We start from the raw sequence: 18,245 nt of genomic DNA, 5'->3' as shown, positions 1-18,245 counted from the left end.
GAACATTGGAAACTTCTTGGCTTGGAGAAGAAAAGCAACTGGGGGCAACATGCTGGATTTTATAAAAAACATGGCAGGGAGAAGATATAGAGTGTGTCCTGTCTTCCTTCCTCAAAATATTAGGACCAGAGACCATCTGAAAAAGCTGAGTGGAAGCACTTCTTCATAAATGCATAATTAACAGTGAATTCATTACCGTAACACACAAAATGGCCACTAACTTGAATGTCAATGAAGACTCAATCACCGACACCAAAGGTGTCTATAAAGGTTGAATCGTGGCAACTGGACCAATTTTTATTAATCTGAGACATTTCGTTGCTCATCCAAGCAACTTCATCAGTCAGAGCAAAATTAGTTAGGCAGACAGTCGTTGGAATGTACCAATTCTTGCCACACCAGCTTCAGGGGTTCCTCCCCAAAATGTGTTGCAATATGTCAATGAAGATTCAATCAAACGAAGAATCTCAGACTAACAAAGATTGGTCCAGTTGCTATGATTCAACCTTTAGGCCAATAACTTGGTTTTAAACAAGCAGGATTGGAAAACATCATTGCGAAGGTTAAATGAAGTGGGAGGCTCTATGTGGCCCCTCAGGTTGAAGGCAGCATACCTCCAGATGTTATAGAAATACCGCAGTGACAAGGAGGATGTTGCCATCTCCCACTTACAAGTACTGCAGAGAAACAAGATTGCTAGAATAAGATGGGCCTTGGCCTGATCCAACAGATCTATCTTATGTACAGGGGTTGTACAAGGTCTGGATGTACATGAGCCTTCCCTGGACCAAGCCATATGTTTCATTTGTGCACAGACCCAGCCAAAGTACATTTGGTCCATGCATGGATCTGAAGCATACGTGTTCTGTTAAGACAGTGGTTCTCAACCTGTGGGTCGCGACCCCTTTGGGGGTCGAACAACCCTTTCACAGGGGTCGCTTAAGACCATCAGAAAACATATATTTTCAATGGTTTTAGGAATAATTTTATGGTTGGGGGTCACCACAACATGAGGAACTGTATTAAAGGGTCGCGGCATTAGGAAGGTTGAGAACCACTGTGTTAAGAGGTGCTCTAGAACAGAAACCATAGGTCATCCAAGGTCATTCCAGAGCTCAGAAGGAGACTGTGAAAAATAGAGGAAATAATATGCATAAACTCTCCTGGCCGTCCAAAGCAGCAGTACATATTCAAAATCAGTTATCTGTCCTGAGGTGCAGGGGATGTTGATATTCTCCCTCCCTGCTGTCAGGTCCCAGCATGCTACACCATGGAGACAAAGCTGGATGAGGGGAGTTAACAGAATAACTCAGTTCAGCCAAGCTTCAGCGATATGCGCATTAGATGTTTTAATCAGCAATTGACCCAGCATTGAAGAACAGGATGTTTTGGTTGGAGGAGTTCTCTTCACCGTTACCTTGCCTTCCTTCATTAAACTAAGTCTGAAGGGACCTGATAGGGAGGCCAATGGGTAGCTTCCCTTCCCTTGTGCCATTCCTTCCCCTTCTATGTTTGTCTGCAGGACATTTTTCCCCTCTGTGTTCCCCTGTATCTATCTATCCGGTCTATCTTTAAGCATCAAGCCTAGTTAAAAACAACAGTCTAGTTTCCCAATCCCCCCGCATTACAAGTCCTGCAATAGTAGCAAATAGGAGCTCTGGTGGCTCAGCAGACTAAAGCACTATTATTAACGTCCACTTACATCTGCTGCCTGCAATTACTGCAAGTTCAAATCTCACCAGGCTCAAGGTTGACTCAGCCTTCCATCCTTTCTAAGGTAGGTAAAATGAGGACCCGGATTATGGGGGCAATAAACTGACTTTGTATAAATATACAAAAAGTATGAAGGCTATTGCTTAACGCATTGTAAGCCGCCCTGAGTCTCTGGAGAAGGGCGGCATATAAATCAAATTAAAAAAAAAAATAGCTGTAGCTCAGGTGTAGCTTGTGGGTTGTTTTCTGAATATTTTGTTACCAGGCTAGGTACCATCTTCAGTGGAATTTAGGGAATGTCAGTACTGGTGTTCTTCTGCTTATAAGGGCTTTGCACGGTCATTAGGTCTTGTGATGGGAGGGTCACAAGCCCTTTCCCGACACACATGTATGTACAAAACAGGTGATCTCAGCTGCATGGCTTTCCTAAGAGGCTTCTAGAGTAGCAATCTCCTTCAAGGAACGGAACCCGCAGATGCAGAGCCATTTTTTTTAAAGCTCAGGGAAGATAATATTGAGCCGAGACCTCTGCCAGGAACACAAAATAGAAAACATACAGCCCCCTTGAGCACCAGGAACTTTTGGGACACCGGAGGGTTTGGCTTACGATCCTCACCTCATCTGTTTAGCTCAACCTGCAGGAAGACGCTGGTGCATATGGGCTCCCAAAGTGACTTTCATTTAAAGCCTGATGAAATGCACAGCAGAAAACCAGACAACGCATGGAGAGCAAACCAGTATGTACAGGTAGTCCTTGATTTATGACAAGTGGGATGGAACTCAGAGATTTACTCAGAGATTTTACAACTTTTTACTGTGGTCAAGCAAATCTGTCATTAAGCAAATCTGGATTTCCCCACACTGACTTTCCTTGCCAGAAGCTCCCGGGGCAGTCAGAAATGGTGATCACTGCAACCGTAGTAGACACATGCAACCGTAGTAGATACATGCTAGTTGGAATTTTGATCACATGCCCACAGGGATGTTGCAACAGTTGCGAAGACTCATCATAAGTCCATTTCTTCAGTGATTAGGAATGGTCGTAAGTCAAGGACTATTTATTATTTTTTTATTAGTCATATTTCTATGCCTCCGAGGATTCTGGGCGGCTTACACCAAAGACAGTATACTAAATAGCATATTGCCCCCTAACAATCTGGGTCCTCATTTTACCCACCTCGGAAGGATGGAAGGCTGAGTCAACCTTGAGCTGGTGAGATTTGATCCACTGATCTGCTGAACTAGCAGTCAGCTGAAGTAGCTGCAGTACTGCACTCTAGCCACTGTGCCACCTCGGCTCTTATAGTTACTTAGCGTTAGTTACTACATGTAGCTAACATGCAGAAACATGGTGTACGTTCCGGTGTAGCCCTTTCCTGGGTGCTGAGATAACAGCACAGCAACAAGAAAGCAGCACTGCCTCCTGATATCCCGTCACTTAAGTTACTTACCTGCAGGGCACAGTAGCAGCTGTGGAGGTTATCCAGGCGAGGAGAGAATATGAATTCGTTGAAGGCACCACCCAGTGTCTATGGGGAAGTCATGTGGCAAAAAAAAAAAAAATAGAATGATACAATTTACAGGGATCTTGGAGGACATTTAGTTTAATGCCCCGCTTATAGGATCTGCTAAAGCACTTTGGCCTGATAGCTATCTTGTCTCTGCTTGAAGACTACACTAAGGAGAAACATACCATGTTCTGAGGTAGCCCAGATGACTACTGCTATTGTTTAAAGAATCCTCCGAATATCTAACTTGAGCCTAAATCCCTACAGATTCAATCCAATGGCTCTCGTCTTGCCCTTAGAGATGACAAAGAAGTCTATTTGGCAATCTTATGGACTGCTATTATACTTCCTCTCAATCTTAAACCAGTTCTGTAAACTGCCTAGAATCCATTAGATTTCAGGCAGTGGACAAATCTCATAAGCAAACGAATAAACTTTCCTCATAGGACTTGGGTTTCCAAGCCCCTCACTGTCTTGTCTTAAATTGTTTGAGATCCATTTTGATTGCATTGCAATGCTCAGAACTGGACACAATACCCTAAAAGGGGTATAACCAAGGCAGGCATAACCAAGGTAAAATACAAGAATTATTTCTCATTCTTTTGCTCTTGTTCATACTTTCTCAAACATCAGTTACCTTCTTGGCAGCTGCATCACCATAATTTGGGAAATGTTTTTGTCCTTCCTAGTATACCCTCATCTATGTATCTCTCATACTGTCTATGTGTGAGCAAATAAATGAGAACAAAGCAGAATATGAAGGTGGAGTAAATCTCAACCTCCTGACAAATCTCACTTAATGGAATTTCTAGAAACTCAAGCTGTATTACAGAAGAACATGATTTCATCTCTCTTGCAACCCGCCCTTCAAAAGGTAGGGCTGTCTAAGCACAAGCTACCTGAATGAACCTCCACCCCAACTCATTATGTAGCAATGTAAAAAAATAAAAATAAAGCTGTGCTTACTGGGGGCTGGGTATCTACTAAACACAGTTCCATCTCCACCAATTGTTCAGGTTTCACATCCAGCTGGGAGCAGAGAAGGGAGATCAGAATTGGAGCATGGCGATTCTGGTAGAAAAAGAGAAGTTAGAAATGCGCAACAACCTGGGAAACACTCTATGGTGATGGAGTCAGGCTTTCCTTCACATTATCCCCTTTCTCAGCCAACAGCTTATGACTGACACAGACTGATGAGTCTACTGCACTCCTTATCCAATCTATTTTACCTGGAAAGATTGGGTGCAGCTGTCTTCTTTTATGGAGTCACCCTTCTCCAATATATCCTGGACTTGAGTGGCCAGAATTGGAACCCTGTGAAAAGCCAACGAATTGGCTGTTATGAGTTGCTCCCTGGAGAACCTTAGAAGTTAAAGCTACAGAGCTAGCAGAATTCAGAGCTGAGGAAGCAAGCAGAACACCTTGCATGTAGCTAGTAAGTTATACACTTTTCATCCCTCATAGAGGTAGTGTCCAGAAATCCTGGATTACATCATCTGTTATTCTCAATCTGCAAAATACTGGGGAGAGATGGGGATCTAGTCCAACTGACCTAAAGGCGGTGATGTTTGGAAAACTACTCTAGATATTTCTCCTATTTTTCTCAGGATTCTCTGCCATCATTACATTCAGAGAGAGTACTCCTAAAGCATCCAAGAGCTAGAGAACAGCCTGGATAGTAGTAGGAGAGGTCTTGTTCACCACTTCTAGACAGAACAAGGCTCCTTTGAATACAGATGCGGTTTTCTGAAAGAAAATGTGAGCATGTCCATCCCCCCACAAAAAAATTACTGTGAGATGAACTCTATTCCCTTGGCAGACTCCATCCTTCTATTCAGTTACTACAAATGCAAACTAAGCCCTCAAGTAAAAGTGTGAAGATCACGGTCAGATCCTGAGAGGTTTCCAAGGCAGAGGAGAAAGGCTGCTAGCTGACTGGAGGAAGAGACAACCTTCATAACTTTTCATGAACTTGTAGCCTTCCTTCCCCATCTCAGTAACTGTTCCAAAGGACTGTGGGTCCTCTAGGATAGTAAGAGAAATTGAAAGGCAGGAAGATGGGAAATCACTAAAGATCGCTCCCATCTGTGGGAGCATTCTGAATCAAAGATCATCTGAAAAGTAGTATTCAACCCATGGAGTGAATTGCCAAGAAATGAATCAAGCCTTCCCTTTCTAGCAGTCTTTTAGCTGGGTGCTCTTGAATGAAGACACTCTTGCTTATGATTCTATTCTGTCCAGCAGGGAACGGGACAAAATAGCAATACTTATACTCCACAGCTTCAAGAAATCTGCTCTGAGTTAATCTGGTCCAACATTATACTTTACATATGTTTATTTTAAGGTGGACTTTACTTTTAATAGCAACTACCTTAACCAAGAGAAATCAAAGGGGCTCGTAATAAAAGCAGTATCATATATATTGAAAGCGGATAATTCATACTTTGTTTGCCAGAGGATTATTTGGTTTTATTAAAAGAGAAGAGAAAAGCTGCAGGGGAAAGCCTTAAGGCAGATCTCTTGGAGAAGTGTTTAGCAACTCAGAATGCCACATTGGCAAAAGCCCTTCCTGAATCCCACTTACAAACTTTGATAAAACTGCAACATTCTTCCTCCAGAATCGTACACAATAAAAGATTACTCTCTGTGTGAGTGTGTGTGTGTGTGTGTGTGTGCGTGTGTGGGACAATCAGAACTTTTGTCCACAGCGTAGAGTTAATCTGCGGGATTCAGTACTACAACACATAGCACAGAGTACACATATACATTTAATAAACATACAAAGTTGTTCCCCAACTGGTGAAGAATAGTAGGGAGCCTGAACTATCACACTTGTGCTTTGCTTTTTGTGGATTTCCTAGAGCCATTTAGTTTGACAGTGTGTTAACAACACAACATACAGAGCCGAGGTGGCGCAGTGGTTAGAATGCAGTACTGCAGGCTACTTCAGCTGACTGCTAGCTGCAGTTCAGCAGTTCAAATCTCACTGGCTCAAGGTTGACTCAGCCTTCCATCCTTCCGAGGTGGGTAAAATGAGGACCCAGATTGTTGGGGGCAATATGCTGACTCTGTAAACCGCTTAGAGAGGGCTGTAAAAGCACTATAAAGCAGTATATAAGTCTAAGTTCTATTGCTATTGCTACTGCAATAAATACAGTTTTGGTCTAACCCAGCAAAGCTCCTTTGCACTGTAGCTCTTGCTAGAAAAGGAAATCGATAAACGGGGCTCCTGGGATCCTAAAGGCTGACTAGCTGACTAGACCCAACATAACAGCTTCCAAGAAAGGCTCCTTGTCTGAGACAGTGCAGGACAAGGACTGTTTACTCTCTCACAGGTGTTGCTCAGTGTTTGGTCCAAAGCTCTCATTCACATTGCGCTGGAGATGGATGGCCAAATTTGGGATGCGGAGAATGGGCTGTTCCACCCTCACTAGCTGTTGCTCCAGCCGCCCTGTGGACAGGTCCTGCAGCGAAAAAGAAAAAAGTATAGAACCATTGTTGTTTGATCTCCATGATTATAAATCTCATGATGAAAAAAAGGGTAGCACAGAGGAAAGCTACACAGTTTCTTCAGGAAACAGTTCCAGCAAGTAATTCTGTCTTAGCTTTGTTATCAAAAGAAAGTAAGTTCCAATGGTCCGAATAAACGCATCATTGAACTTTAACTAAGAAGAGATGGGGAATTTCATGGCTCTGATTTTTAACAGAAGAGTTTTTATTTTTAATTTCCCAGCCTCAGTGTTTAGTGGCTGCTAAAGAGGAAATGCAACAATCCTTAAGAACAATGCTGCCAAATAAGAAACTGGTGATTTGAAGACAAATCCTTTGTATTATACCATATCTATTTCAGTCTCAAGTTCTTTTCAAGATGAACTTTTCATGAACTGTTATTGACTTACAAAGCTACAAAAATTCCACAGGACTCTTATTTTTTTGTGCAACAAATTTTATTCTTCAGAGATTAGTCTGCTTAAGCAGAAATACTCGAGGTAGCACATAATGAAATGTGTGCTGATTTCAACACAGAAAGAAATACCAAGTTTTAGAACCAATCTTTATCCATCTCCATCCAGCAAGAATATTACCATACTTTAGTGCCTTCACCTCTTCATCTAGAAATTATTGACCGTTTGATAAATTTTCAAGTCCTTAAACCAGTTTCACATAATTTGGTAATCCAGATATGTTGGGAATGGAGTTCCCACAATTGCCAGCCATCTTGATGGCATAAAATTCTGGGAATAACATCTGGAGAATGCAAGGAAGAGATCATCTACACTTCTTATTGGCATATGTTTATAGTTGGCATGATATATGCTGGCTGTAACAGAGCTTCTTTGGGTTTTCATTCATTCATTCATTCATTCATTTTTTTTATAGCCACCCATCTCAACCAATGACTTTGGAAAGTTTACAATTCAAAAAATATACTACAAGTAAGTCATTAAAAACATTTTAACACAAGAAAAAACAATGAAAACATCAAAAATAAATATACATAGCAGCTGAGATAGTTGGCCAGTTAGCAATAAAACCAGGAAAGGGGGCTCTTGACACATTCAGCAGCCCAAGGTCAGAAACATGGCCAGGTTTTAGGGCTTTACGAAAGGCTACCAGGGTTGGAGCCATTCTAATCTCCAAAGGGAAGATGTTCCATAGGGCAGGAACCAAAGCAGAAAAAGCCCATCTAGTCCCCTTCGGCTGAAGGGATCTGCAGCATGCCCATTCTGCTAGATTGAGTTGGATGGGTAGATTCTCTTGGAAAAAGGCAATCCTTCTGGTTAGCCGATCCCAAATGATTGCATATTGTACAAATGCAATCATTATTGTTTGCAAATCCTAATTTATACTACCTCATCATGTGTGAATCATGTTTTTTCAACATATCCCAATTCAAATAATGTGATGCATAAACCTGCCGCATAAACAAACTCTTGGTATGTGTGTTTCTACTAAACTTGAAGCCCAAAGGACTTGATTCAGTATTTTCTATGGCTCCATATTCTTTATACATATTGAAATCCTAAAGGTTTCAAGAGTCCCCTTCTCACACAGCAGACCTAAAGAAATAAAAATCCTGTATGTACCTGAGAAACCACATGTCAAGAGGGACAAGTGTTGGTAAACAAAGAGACTAGCAGCTCACTGAATGCATCTTTGCCAACTGCTGAAATTCCTATCCTAGCCTTCTAGAGTTTTGCATGGGTGTGTAGCAGTTTAAATCTGAAGCAGAAAAAAAGTGTTTTGGAAGGGACACAGAGCCTCATGCACAATATGCACTCCCATGTTCCCTTCTGTTTCCAATCCAAAGCACTGCATATCCCTAGGTGTAAATTTTGAATGTATTTTCAGATGTTCTTAAAAACACGAGAACATCATGAATAAAGGCAAAACTCATTTCATACTCCTGGAAAATTACTACTGTGTGCAAGTCTTCTCAAAAGTAGTCTGTTTATAATAAACAAGTTCTAGCTGCAATTTTATTTTCCCTATTTATTATCAGATGCAATGCGCAATTTCCTGTATTATTTTTTCAAACCTAAGAAGATAAAATTAATTTCCCACCATTCCTCCAAGAGCAATCAAACACAGCCTTGCTAAACTTATTTTTAAGATGCAGTAAAAGGATTTTCTTCTCTTTTTCCTCTTGAGTTTTGAATCTCAAGCAACATTTGACACTTGAGGAGTATTTCTCATGGCAGAATATATGCTTTGCTCCTCTGAGTAACATGGGAAACCTAATTTTGGAAACTAAAATGGGAAGCGAGTTAGACAGAGGACACTAAAAGGCAAATATTTTAAACTTTAAGTTTAAATCCCTAGTTTTAATTAATTCCCAGGGAATCCTTAAGAGGTTTTGTTGATGTCACATACTGGTTTCAGAACTAAACCTAATACTTACAGCCAGTGGTGGGATTCAAATAATTTAACAACTGGTTCTTTGCCCTAATGACCAGCTGGGTAGGCGTGGCTCGGTGTGGCCTCAATGTCACTCACGTTGATGGGCGCTTCACCTTACTGTTACAATGTAATAAGGGTTAACCAGAGAGGCAGTTTCTATAAGCAGAGCAATAAAGATTAGGCTAGAAACACCACCAGAATGTTTCCTTCCTGCCTTCCTTACAGGAGTAGCCCTGTAAAGTGGAAAAAAACAAAATAAGATTTCTTCCAACAACAGGTTCTCCGAACTGCTTAGAAAGTTAACAACCGGTTCTCCTGAATAGGTGCAAATTGGCTGAATCCCTGAAGACTGTTTATACCAGTCTTGCAACTTTATATACACAAATGTACCTATCTAAAGTTAATATCTATTTATTAGGTATGCAGAGCACCCCTTTAAAGACTCTATAAAATTTTAAGTTTAAAAATGGGCATTTGCAGCAACAGAATTTTTTTAAAGACAAAAGGAAAAATGGTATCTGGCACCCAATTTAATATAATTTAAGAACAATTTTCTCATCCAGACAGAAAATAAACAGACATATTTTTATTTCTGTCACTTGTCCATATATTCCAAGTTGCAAACAGCAGCAATTTTTGTTTCCAGGCATATTAAATGAAGAGAACATTAACTTCTTTGAACATGTGCAAATAACTAATGTTCCATTTCATTAGTACTATAATCACACCTATATCTCCCCTCTTGTACCAGCATGTCTTAATAAAGCAATTCTATACAAAAACAAAATTGGCTTTGTTTGGAAGCTCTGTGCTCAGGTGGAGGTGGACAGATCTGCATCTCTGATAAAGAAGTAACATCAGATTTTGAATGTATTAGTCATTTTTGGTTTTTAGTTCCATTCAAACAATGTTAAAGTCGGGCTTTGCACCATGCATATGGTCTTACAGACCCTCTCTAGAATATTAATGCTTCTATTTCCAATCAAGAAATTAATATAAAACAAGTATTCTACAAGACAAGGCTCTGAAAATCTATTTTACAACATAAACGTTGACGTTTGGATGGAGCATTAAATGCCAACACACATTTATACACATTAATACACATTATAGACCTATACCTTCTTAAGACACTTTGGGAAAATTGCCCTATTTCCTGTGGAATATCTGTTTTTTGTTCTGTTTTCTTGGGGTCAATGGCAAGAAATCCACTAGAGTTGTTGCCACACACTGAGGTATTACAAGAGTAGATTTTTATGTGACATTCTTATAATACTGGATGGAGAAAGAAATGAGCCTCAAGTTCTTTTCCAAATGTACAAATCTAAGAATGTAGAAGAATAAGAATTCAGGCAGGACTGACCTTGAAAATTACTCTTCCAGCCACAGAGAGATCACGGTCAAACCAGGTGTTCCAGATACCACCTCCATATGTTTCCACAGCCACCTGGACTGTACCTTCCTGGTTACATGTTGAAGACCGTTTCACCTAGAAGAGACACAACCATAATCTCAGGTCTCCCCCAAGAGCCATGTTCAATTACTACGTGGCATCTTAATATCATTTTTTTAAAAGAATGGGGCTCTAAGTACAAAAACAGAAATCCTTCCAACAAGTATCAGAAATAGTGCCACCATATAGAAAATTGTAGCTGTTAAGAGGAAAAGAAGATGAAGCCGTACTGATTGAAGCACAATCAGAGGAATGTGATAGCAGGGAAAATTAAGATAATCAGTAGAAGGAGGAAAAAAAATCCAGCCAAGAGCAAAAATATCAGATAAGGATTACATCATTGCTTACCCGCAGACAGGGACTGTCAGTGTGAGCTCCAACCAATGTGAAGCCATTACCTGGCTGGAATTGTCCTCCCACAGCAAAAGCAACCAACGTTGAAAAATTTCGGGTCACAAAATACTGAGGCCAAAAAAAATAAAGGTACAGAAAGAAATGGAGACATCAATATTTTGCTTTGTCCCTCAGGGAAATAGCTGGAGGTACTTCCACCCCACCCCAACACAACCATAAATCAGAAGCAAGGTACAGAAAAGTCATAAGGTCCCTCCTTCTCCACACCTTTCTGTCAGGCTTAATATCCCAGTGTTCAGTTTCTTTCAGTTCCTGGAAACCAGCCTGAAGCAGGCGGTTCCGACATTCAGCAACCACTGCAGGAAGGAAAAGCAGAAGCAATCACAAAAAGAAACAGCAAAGGCATCTGGTATAAAATTCCACAATTCTGGGTGACCTCCAAATTAACAGGATGCGATGCAACTCTACTGATGCACATCAGGCTATCAGAATTGTTTGACCCAGCTTAGAAAAAGATGTGTGATGGTGATCTTATCCTGGCTATCCTCGGGCAGCCTTCTACCACTGCCTGGGCCGGGACTGCAATTCCCCAAATTGTCACCCAGCTTTTGGACAAGCCAGTTGAGAATACTGAAAGTTGCGGTCAATAAGCCTGGTGAGCAATTTTAGGATTATAATTATTAGGAAGGTTGTCCAGAGACTGTCAACATAACTTTGGCCCTAAGGCCTCAAGATGTGATCTTCCTCTGCCAAGTCTAATGCAGTTACTTTGATTTATTACATTTTGGATTGAAGATCAAGACAGAATGTACAAGATACTTACAAAATGAAATAAGACAATTACTTAAGAAGCAAAGAGGCTAGATAGAAACAAAGCGGTTACATCAGAAATACACGTCTGCATGCAAGAGATGCATATACCTATAGTGCAAATACGATGCATTTTGCATCTTGGATTTTTAAATACATTCCTCATCAGCATGAAATCTCAATATTTACTCTGGGCGTGTTAGAGAATGTATTGCTAAAGGTTCTTCCCAAATTTTCCCGTCATAATTTCAGTGCCCTAATCCAAGATTCTTTTTAAAAAATTCTAAGAAACAGAGCTTTTTATTTTATTTTAATGATTCTTTGAAGCCATGCTTTAAAAAGAGTATATGAGTACATTTCCAATGGGAGTACTCCACCCCAGTCACACTGGCAGAAGGAGCATGCAGTGGACCCTGCCAGCCAAGGATTTGGGGCTGGCGAAGTCCAGAAGAGCCTTTTCCACTATGGCTCCCACCCTCTAGAACATCATTCCCCCTGAAATGGATTGTTTTGGCCTTCCAATAGGCCTTGAAGACATGGCTATGCCAACCAGCCTGGGGTCCTATTGGGGATATAGTACTTTGGAGGTGGCTAATGGAATAGGTAACACCCCACTTTGCTCCCTTCCTCTCCATCCTGGTTAGTTTTATTTGAATTTAATTTTAACTGAATTCAAATTTATTTGAAATTTAAATTTACGATCCTTATTTTATTGTTTTAATATTTTATAGTGCATTTTAGTTGAATGTCTATAAGCTACCTAGGGTTGCTGCTGGTGAGATGGGTGGCATACAGATTTAATAGATTAAAAAAAACATTTTAATGCAGAGGAGAGGACCTTAACCAATACCACTGGATGCTAAACGTGGATGCAAATATGCTAAACCAGTTAGGTTATTTAATATGAACATCTAGGGTCATTTCCGCACAACTCCTTAATAACCAATTTGTGGCTTTTCTGTTAAGCTTCCCGACTATTTTGAAGCAGCCACCATTTCTGGTTAACATTAGCTGGAATTTGTATCCATGGCGCATGCTCATGTTACACTGCCTGAGTAACTTAATCTTTTGTGTGAATGTGCCTACAGTCAGAGGCGTCTGCAGAATCTGATACTTTTGTCAAAATGATGAAAGCAGGTGTTTTACTGCAAGCTTCACCCTTTTCATACATTGTGATGGCACAATGCACATACAAAAGGGGGGAATGCTTACATCGTCTAACCCTTTTGACCTCCCTTGCAGATGCTCCTGCCCACAATACCTGTATAATAAGCAAGTGTGTTTGGCCTTTGGGAATGGTGTTATTTTGCTTCAGAGGTTACAGTTCAGTAATTCTGATGCAGGTACAAAAATTAATATTAAAAGTACACAAACATTCTATTAGCAACTTATAAAAGACAGGAATAATAAGATCTGTCGGCAAAGTGCACATATAATTTCTACCTTTTTTTAAACAAAGGCGAGAGAAAAACAGCAATGAAAAGGATTGGGCAAAATTATGAATTTTGTTCAAATAGTTAAGATAATTTGTTGTTTGATAACAAGTGTCATTCTAAAGATGGAGTCTGCCAACTATCAAATTATAGTAAATCCTACGGGCATAGAGAAGGGAAGATTAAGGATATTAAAAATTGTCTCTATATTTTTTAAAAAGTGTGAGCTTCTGCTTCAAAGAAGTAATTAAGGTGCTGTTAATGATTCAACAATATCAAATTATGCTAAGCATGGCTTGCAGATAAGACAAGGAACAAAGTTCTGCAGGAAAAAAAAAGATTATAAAGGCTCAGGAAGAAATAAGAAGGTTATCCTTTGTTCTACCTAATGCTCACAAGTATGATAAAAGACAAGTTAATAATTTCTCACACTGCAGTGGCACAGAAGAATTGGGACACTCAAAGAAAACATTATTTTGCGAGGGTGGAGGTGGAGAAAGACAATAGTAGGGAAAACCACAGGAGTTAAGAAAAAGAAACGGTAACAATGCTGGCAAACCAAACGCAGAAACATCCCTCATTCAACTTGCTTTTTAGTCCATTAACTTTAATCCTGCGCGAATATTCTAAAAAAAAATCTGAAAAGGGGGCAATGTTTAAAAATCAAGAGGTATACAGAGGTTTTTTACATGTTAACTGTGAGACCAGGCCTGAGATTCAAGAAAAGGCACCATAAACCTGGTTAATAGCCGGGCAAGGGTGCGCACAGCCACCCAGGGAAGGCCTCTCTCTGGTGACACCGGGGTCGGCGGCGAAGGTCCCGATTTCGCAGAATGCCTTCCTTACCGTGGAAAGGGGACGGGCTGCGGTGCACAAACTTCAGCAGCTCCTGCGCCGCCGCCTGCACCGCTTGCTTGCTGGTCTGGAAAGGGGGGGGGGGAAAGGCGAATTAGGCGGGACTCGCCCCATCCCGGTCCCTCCAAACGGGTCTCCCCTACGGTTGCCTCCCCGCTGAACTAGACGACCCGACAGCGATCGCCCACCCGAACGGAGCCCGCCCTCCGAGCGATCTCCGTTCCCCGCAGCGAACGAGCTGAGGGCGCGAAAAGCGCTTCCCGCTTCTACTCTACCTGCATGCTTTGCACCCCCACCAGAGGCCAACAGGACGCCGCTACCCGGGGCCACCCCGCCTCGGAAAGAGTGTAATCGGCTCCACCCGCCACCGCTCGGCCTGCTGGGGACTTCGGAAGGGAAGCTGTGGGTCGGAGCCCTCTGCAGGTGTCCCTTGGTACGACCGATTGCCTAGCCCTAGTACGTTTAACGAAGGAAGGAAATTTCCCGAAGCTATATAGGCGCCCTTCTTCTTTCTTCTAAGCGCGTCCGATTCCTGATGTATGACTGGTTTCGGGATAAGGTGACAGAAGCTGGTCGATCTTGGCTGATTTCAAAAGAGCTATGCAAGTCAGATTTGGTGTGAATTTGGATGGGAGGCCACCAGGCTATCCCAGGGCTATAGGAGACAGTGGCAAAGCATTAAGAATATTCTGCCTGGAAAGCTGTATGAAGTCACAAGGAATTAAGCTTGACTCGAGACATTTTCAGGTATAGCCTGCTTTCTTCTCCATCCCACTCTGAGTTCCCAGAGGCCTTTTAGACCTGTACAAACTAACCCTTGCTTGATTTTGGTGCCTTCTTTCAAATCAAGGGTAACAGGTAACAGTAACAGAGTTGGAAGGGACCTTGGAGGTTATCTAGTCCAACCCGCTGCTCACACAGGAGACCTATACTAGGGATTTGAACTGCCAACCTTTCTGATTGACAAGTTCAGCGTCTTAGCCACCTAGCCAGGCATATATTGGGTAGGCAATATATTATCCGTGGGTCCCAAACACTTCCATTGGTCCCTCATAGTCCCCCTTCCCTATCCAACTTTTATAAAGACTGCTTTAATTTTTTAAACTGATTTAGGAAGTTGCGAAGCTGCAAAACAGAAGATCATCTCTACTGTCATGTAGCCCAATGCCTTCAGCATGGAAAAAAGTCTTATAGAAAGCTACTTCATCTTCCAGTTTAAGGAAATAATTTGAAAGTTGCCATGCTCACCATTGCCAGTCCTTCAATACCTACCATGCCATTTTTGTAGTCTGCCCATTATCTGTTCTGTAGATTGCCAATTCATTCTTCTGCTTTATGTCTGCTTTACTAATCACATTTTCTATTGTGTTAACATTTATTATGTATTCTCACCAAGGATCTTTAGGAGCTTGTTTCTACCACTTGAAAATTTTAGTGCCACTCAGGGTGGATAAAAATCAATGATTTTTTTTTAAAAAAAATAAAAAAAAATAGGATTTTTTTTTATTTAAATCGGATTTTTTTGATTTTTATTGAATTTATTTTAATAAAAAACTTGGGGTAAAAATCTATTGTAAGATAGTTTTCTATTTAAGATACATAAATAATTTAGTTTATTCAGCATGAAATGGAGTTTAGTTATGTAGCACAAGGCTATTCTGCAACACTGGGACTATCGGTGAGTCAACAGCGGGTCAAAGGAGTAGCAGAGATGACAGTTGCTCTTTAAAAATTATGATTTAAATCGAGTTGATTTAAATCAAGCCTTTTTACTAGTGATTTAAATCATGATTTAAATCGACTCGATTTAAATCAAATCCACCCTGGTGCCACTGTAATACCCCCTCATGCAGAATCTGCCTCATCCAAAAACAATGGCCTAAGGTGAAGTAGAGTTATTGTCTTCAACAACTATTCAATGCTATCATCTTCTTTTCTTCTCCTCATCCACGGTTATAGCAGCATTTTTTTTCCAAAAGAAGAAAATTTATTTCACCTTTCTTTTGTATGAAAAATACCAATATATCTTCAGCCAATATCTAGTAGTCAGTGGTAGTCTGACCTAAGATTTCTAATCTAAGGCATGCTATAAGGTTACAACACTTAAAAGATACAATCAGACACCAAAATTGTCTTTTGAAACGAATTGGACAAGAGTTGGACAAGATCCAAGAGTATTCCCACCTCAAAAAAAAAAAAAAATCAAAACTCTAATGATTGATTATAGACTTCAACTAGGAATCTGTGTAGATGGGATTCCTGAATCATGGATGACTTCACCTTAATAGGAATGGGCTTAAATCTTTTTCTTCCTCACAGTCAACTGCAGTTCTTGGGAAGAATTAAAAGATGAGAATGCCTAACAAACTCTTCCTTCCTATTTAAAGAAACCGGAGACCACCTAGCTCACAGTTAATCCAAAACCTGCACTGCTGGAGGTATCAGATATGGTTTGAAAAAGCCATAACTGAGCTATTTTGCTGAATCCAAGAGATCCCCCTTGACCCTCTCTTTTCCCAGTTGAAACAATTGTAATAATAATTGTTTTATGACATTAATTAGCATAGGATCTTATGTATTATAAATAGTTAAACCTTCACAGTGCTCCAAGATTACGCTTTCTGCAGTAGATGGATGTGCTATCCTTCCGGCAATTAAAAAAATGCTTGTATTATTTGCACTGAGTCAGAATATGGGCAATTGTAAAAGCCAACATTACCCAAGATGATAATTTCTATTAGTAATGTTTCTAACCTTTAATAAAAAGTTGCTAACATAAGGAAGAAATAGGCCTAAAAAAAGCCCCACATATAGTTCACTAAGAAAAAGAGTTAATGTATTTGAATTTCTGGGTAAAAATAGAAGAAGTGGATGGCTTGATATATAGTAATTAAGTCAGAACAGATAGTAATTTTTTCTAGGCAGTGTAAATTTTACCCCATATTCATAAGTCATAACAACTTGATTTTGGCATTTTCTGCATCTAAAAGGCAGCTGTGACCCTTGTTTTGCTTCAGAGCACTCAGATACCCCAAATCTATGATCTTCTAGGTCCATGAGGGCAAACCTATGATACGTGTGCCACAGGTGGCACGCGTAGCCATATCTGTGGGCCCGCAAGCATTGCCCTAGCTCAGCTGCAGCGCACGTGTGTGCTAGCCAGCTGATTTTCGGGCCTTCCGGGCCCACCGGAGGGGCCTCCAGAAGGCCTCCGGGGGGGTGGGAAAGGCCGTTTTCACCGTCCCCAGGCTCCAAGAAAGCCTCTGGAGCCTGGGGAGGGCAAAAAACAGGCCTATCGGGCCCACCGGTAACCTTTTTGCCATCACATGCCAAAAGCGGGGAGAGTGCGGGGGGTCACGTGCATGCGTGGGGGGCAGGGTGCCGGGGGAGCATTGAATTATGGGTGTGGGCACGCGCATGCGTGACAACCCCCCCTGTGCTCCCCTCCCTTTTGGCACATGATGGCAAAAAGGTTAGCCATCACTGTTCTAGGTCAACATGTTCACTGCCAAACGCTAATGCTGTATAAGGAGGAACTGTCTTATGGTATGTGCATTCTTATATGAAGGGGGGATAGCACTTGAACCGTTAAGCACATCTAGCACTTGTGCCTCAGTTTTCTGTAGAAAATCAGCTTTTTTTCCTTTGTAGACATGATAGCAACAGGTCATCTGCTTCATTTGCAGTTAGGCTTGTACTGGAAATCAGATTACTCAATCCCGTTCAATTCAAACGGAAAAAACAAGTTAAGAATACAATACTTCCACGCGCCAAGCCTTCAAGCCAAGGGAGCAAGAGAGCATCTAGAATAAAAGGAGTGATCTGAATTTCCTCTTATGAACACTTCATCATAATAGCATGTTTTCTTCTAATTTATTTATTTCTTTAGATTTAGACACTACCCCACTCCAGAGGGACTCTGGATAGGTCACAATTTTAAATAATAATATATGAAATACAATAATGTAAAAAACAACCTATGTCTAGGCGACGCGTCTTGAGCCTCTTTATAATGATTTGTTAAAAGTCTATTATTTGAGCACCCAACAGTTTAGGTTAAAAACACAGCAGTGGCAGCACATTTCTGGGAAATCTGGAATAGAAACCCAGATAGAAAGATGAAAGCCATCTTATACAGAATCACACTTGGGGGAAAGAAGCACCTCTGTTATGCCATTCATAGTTATTTGAGGCTACCAGAAAATTGCCTCATCTGTG

At 40.9% G+C, this 18,245-nt stretch overlaps 1 protein-coding gene across 2 annotated transcripts in view; it reads right to left on the bottom strand.

The window, feature by feature from the left end:
• DNPEP (aspartyl aminopeptidase) overlaps positions 1 to 18,245 on the bottom strand; it is a 43,806-nt gene that overhangs the window by 8,634 nt on the left and 16,927 nt on the right. The window contains exons 1-9 of one of the 2 annotated variants that reach the window (XM_034433782.3): positions 14,303 to 14,449; positions 14,019 to 14,094; positions 11,197 to 11,285; positions 10,924 to 11,037; positions 10,486 to 10,611; positions 6,555 to 6,685; positions 4,451 to 4,535; positions 4,188 to 4,292; positions 3,165 to 3,242 (exon numbers count right to left, since the gene is read on the bottom strand). In XM_034433782.3, coding sequence (XP_034289673.1) covers positions 3,165 to 3,242; positions 4,188 to 4,292; positions 4,451 to 4,535; positions 6,555 to 6,685; positions 10,486 to 10,611; positions 10,924 to 11,037; positions 11,197 to 11,285; positions 14,019 to 14,094; positions 14,303 to 14,308 — 810 coding nt within the window. In that variant the 5' untranslated portion in view covers positions 14,309 to 14,449. Of the gene's footprint in view, positions 1 to 3,164; positions 3,243 to 4,187; positions 4,293 to 4,450; positions 4,536 to 6,554; positions 6,686 to 10,485; positions 10,612 to 10,923; positions 11,038 to 11,196; positions 11,286 to 14,018; positions 14,095 to 14,302; positions 14,450 to 18,245 lie in introns of those variants that run through there. The other variant, XM_034433781.3, reaches the window with a different exon arrangement.

Source organism: Pantherophis guttatus, chromosome 1, assembly GCF_059756535.1.
Source record: "Pantherophis guttatus breed Tessera chromosome 1, ASM5975653v1, whole genome shotgun sequence".
Taxonomy (NCBI): Eukaryota; Metazoa; Chordata; class Lepidosauria; order Squamata; family Colubridae; genus Pantherophis; species Pantherophis guttatus.
This window is presented reverse-complemented; position numbering and strand designations above follow the sequence as displayed.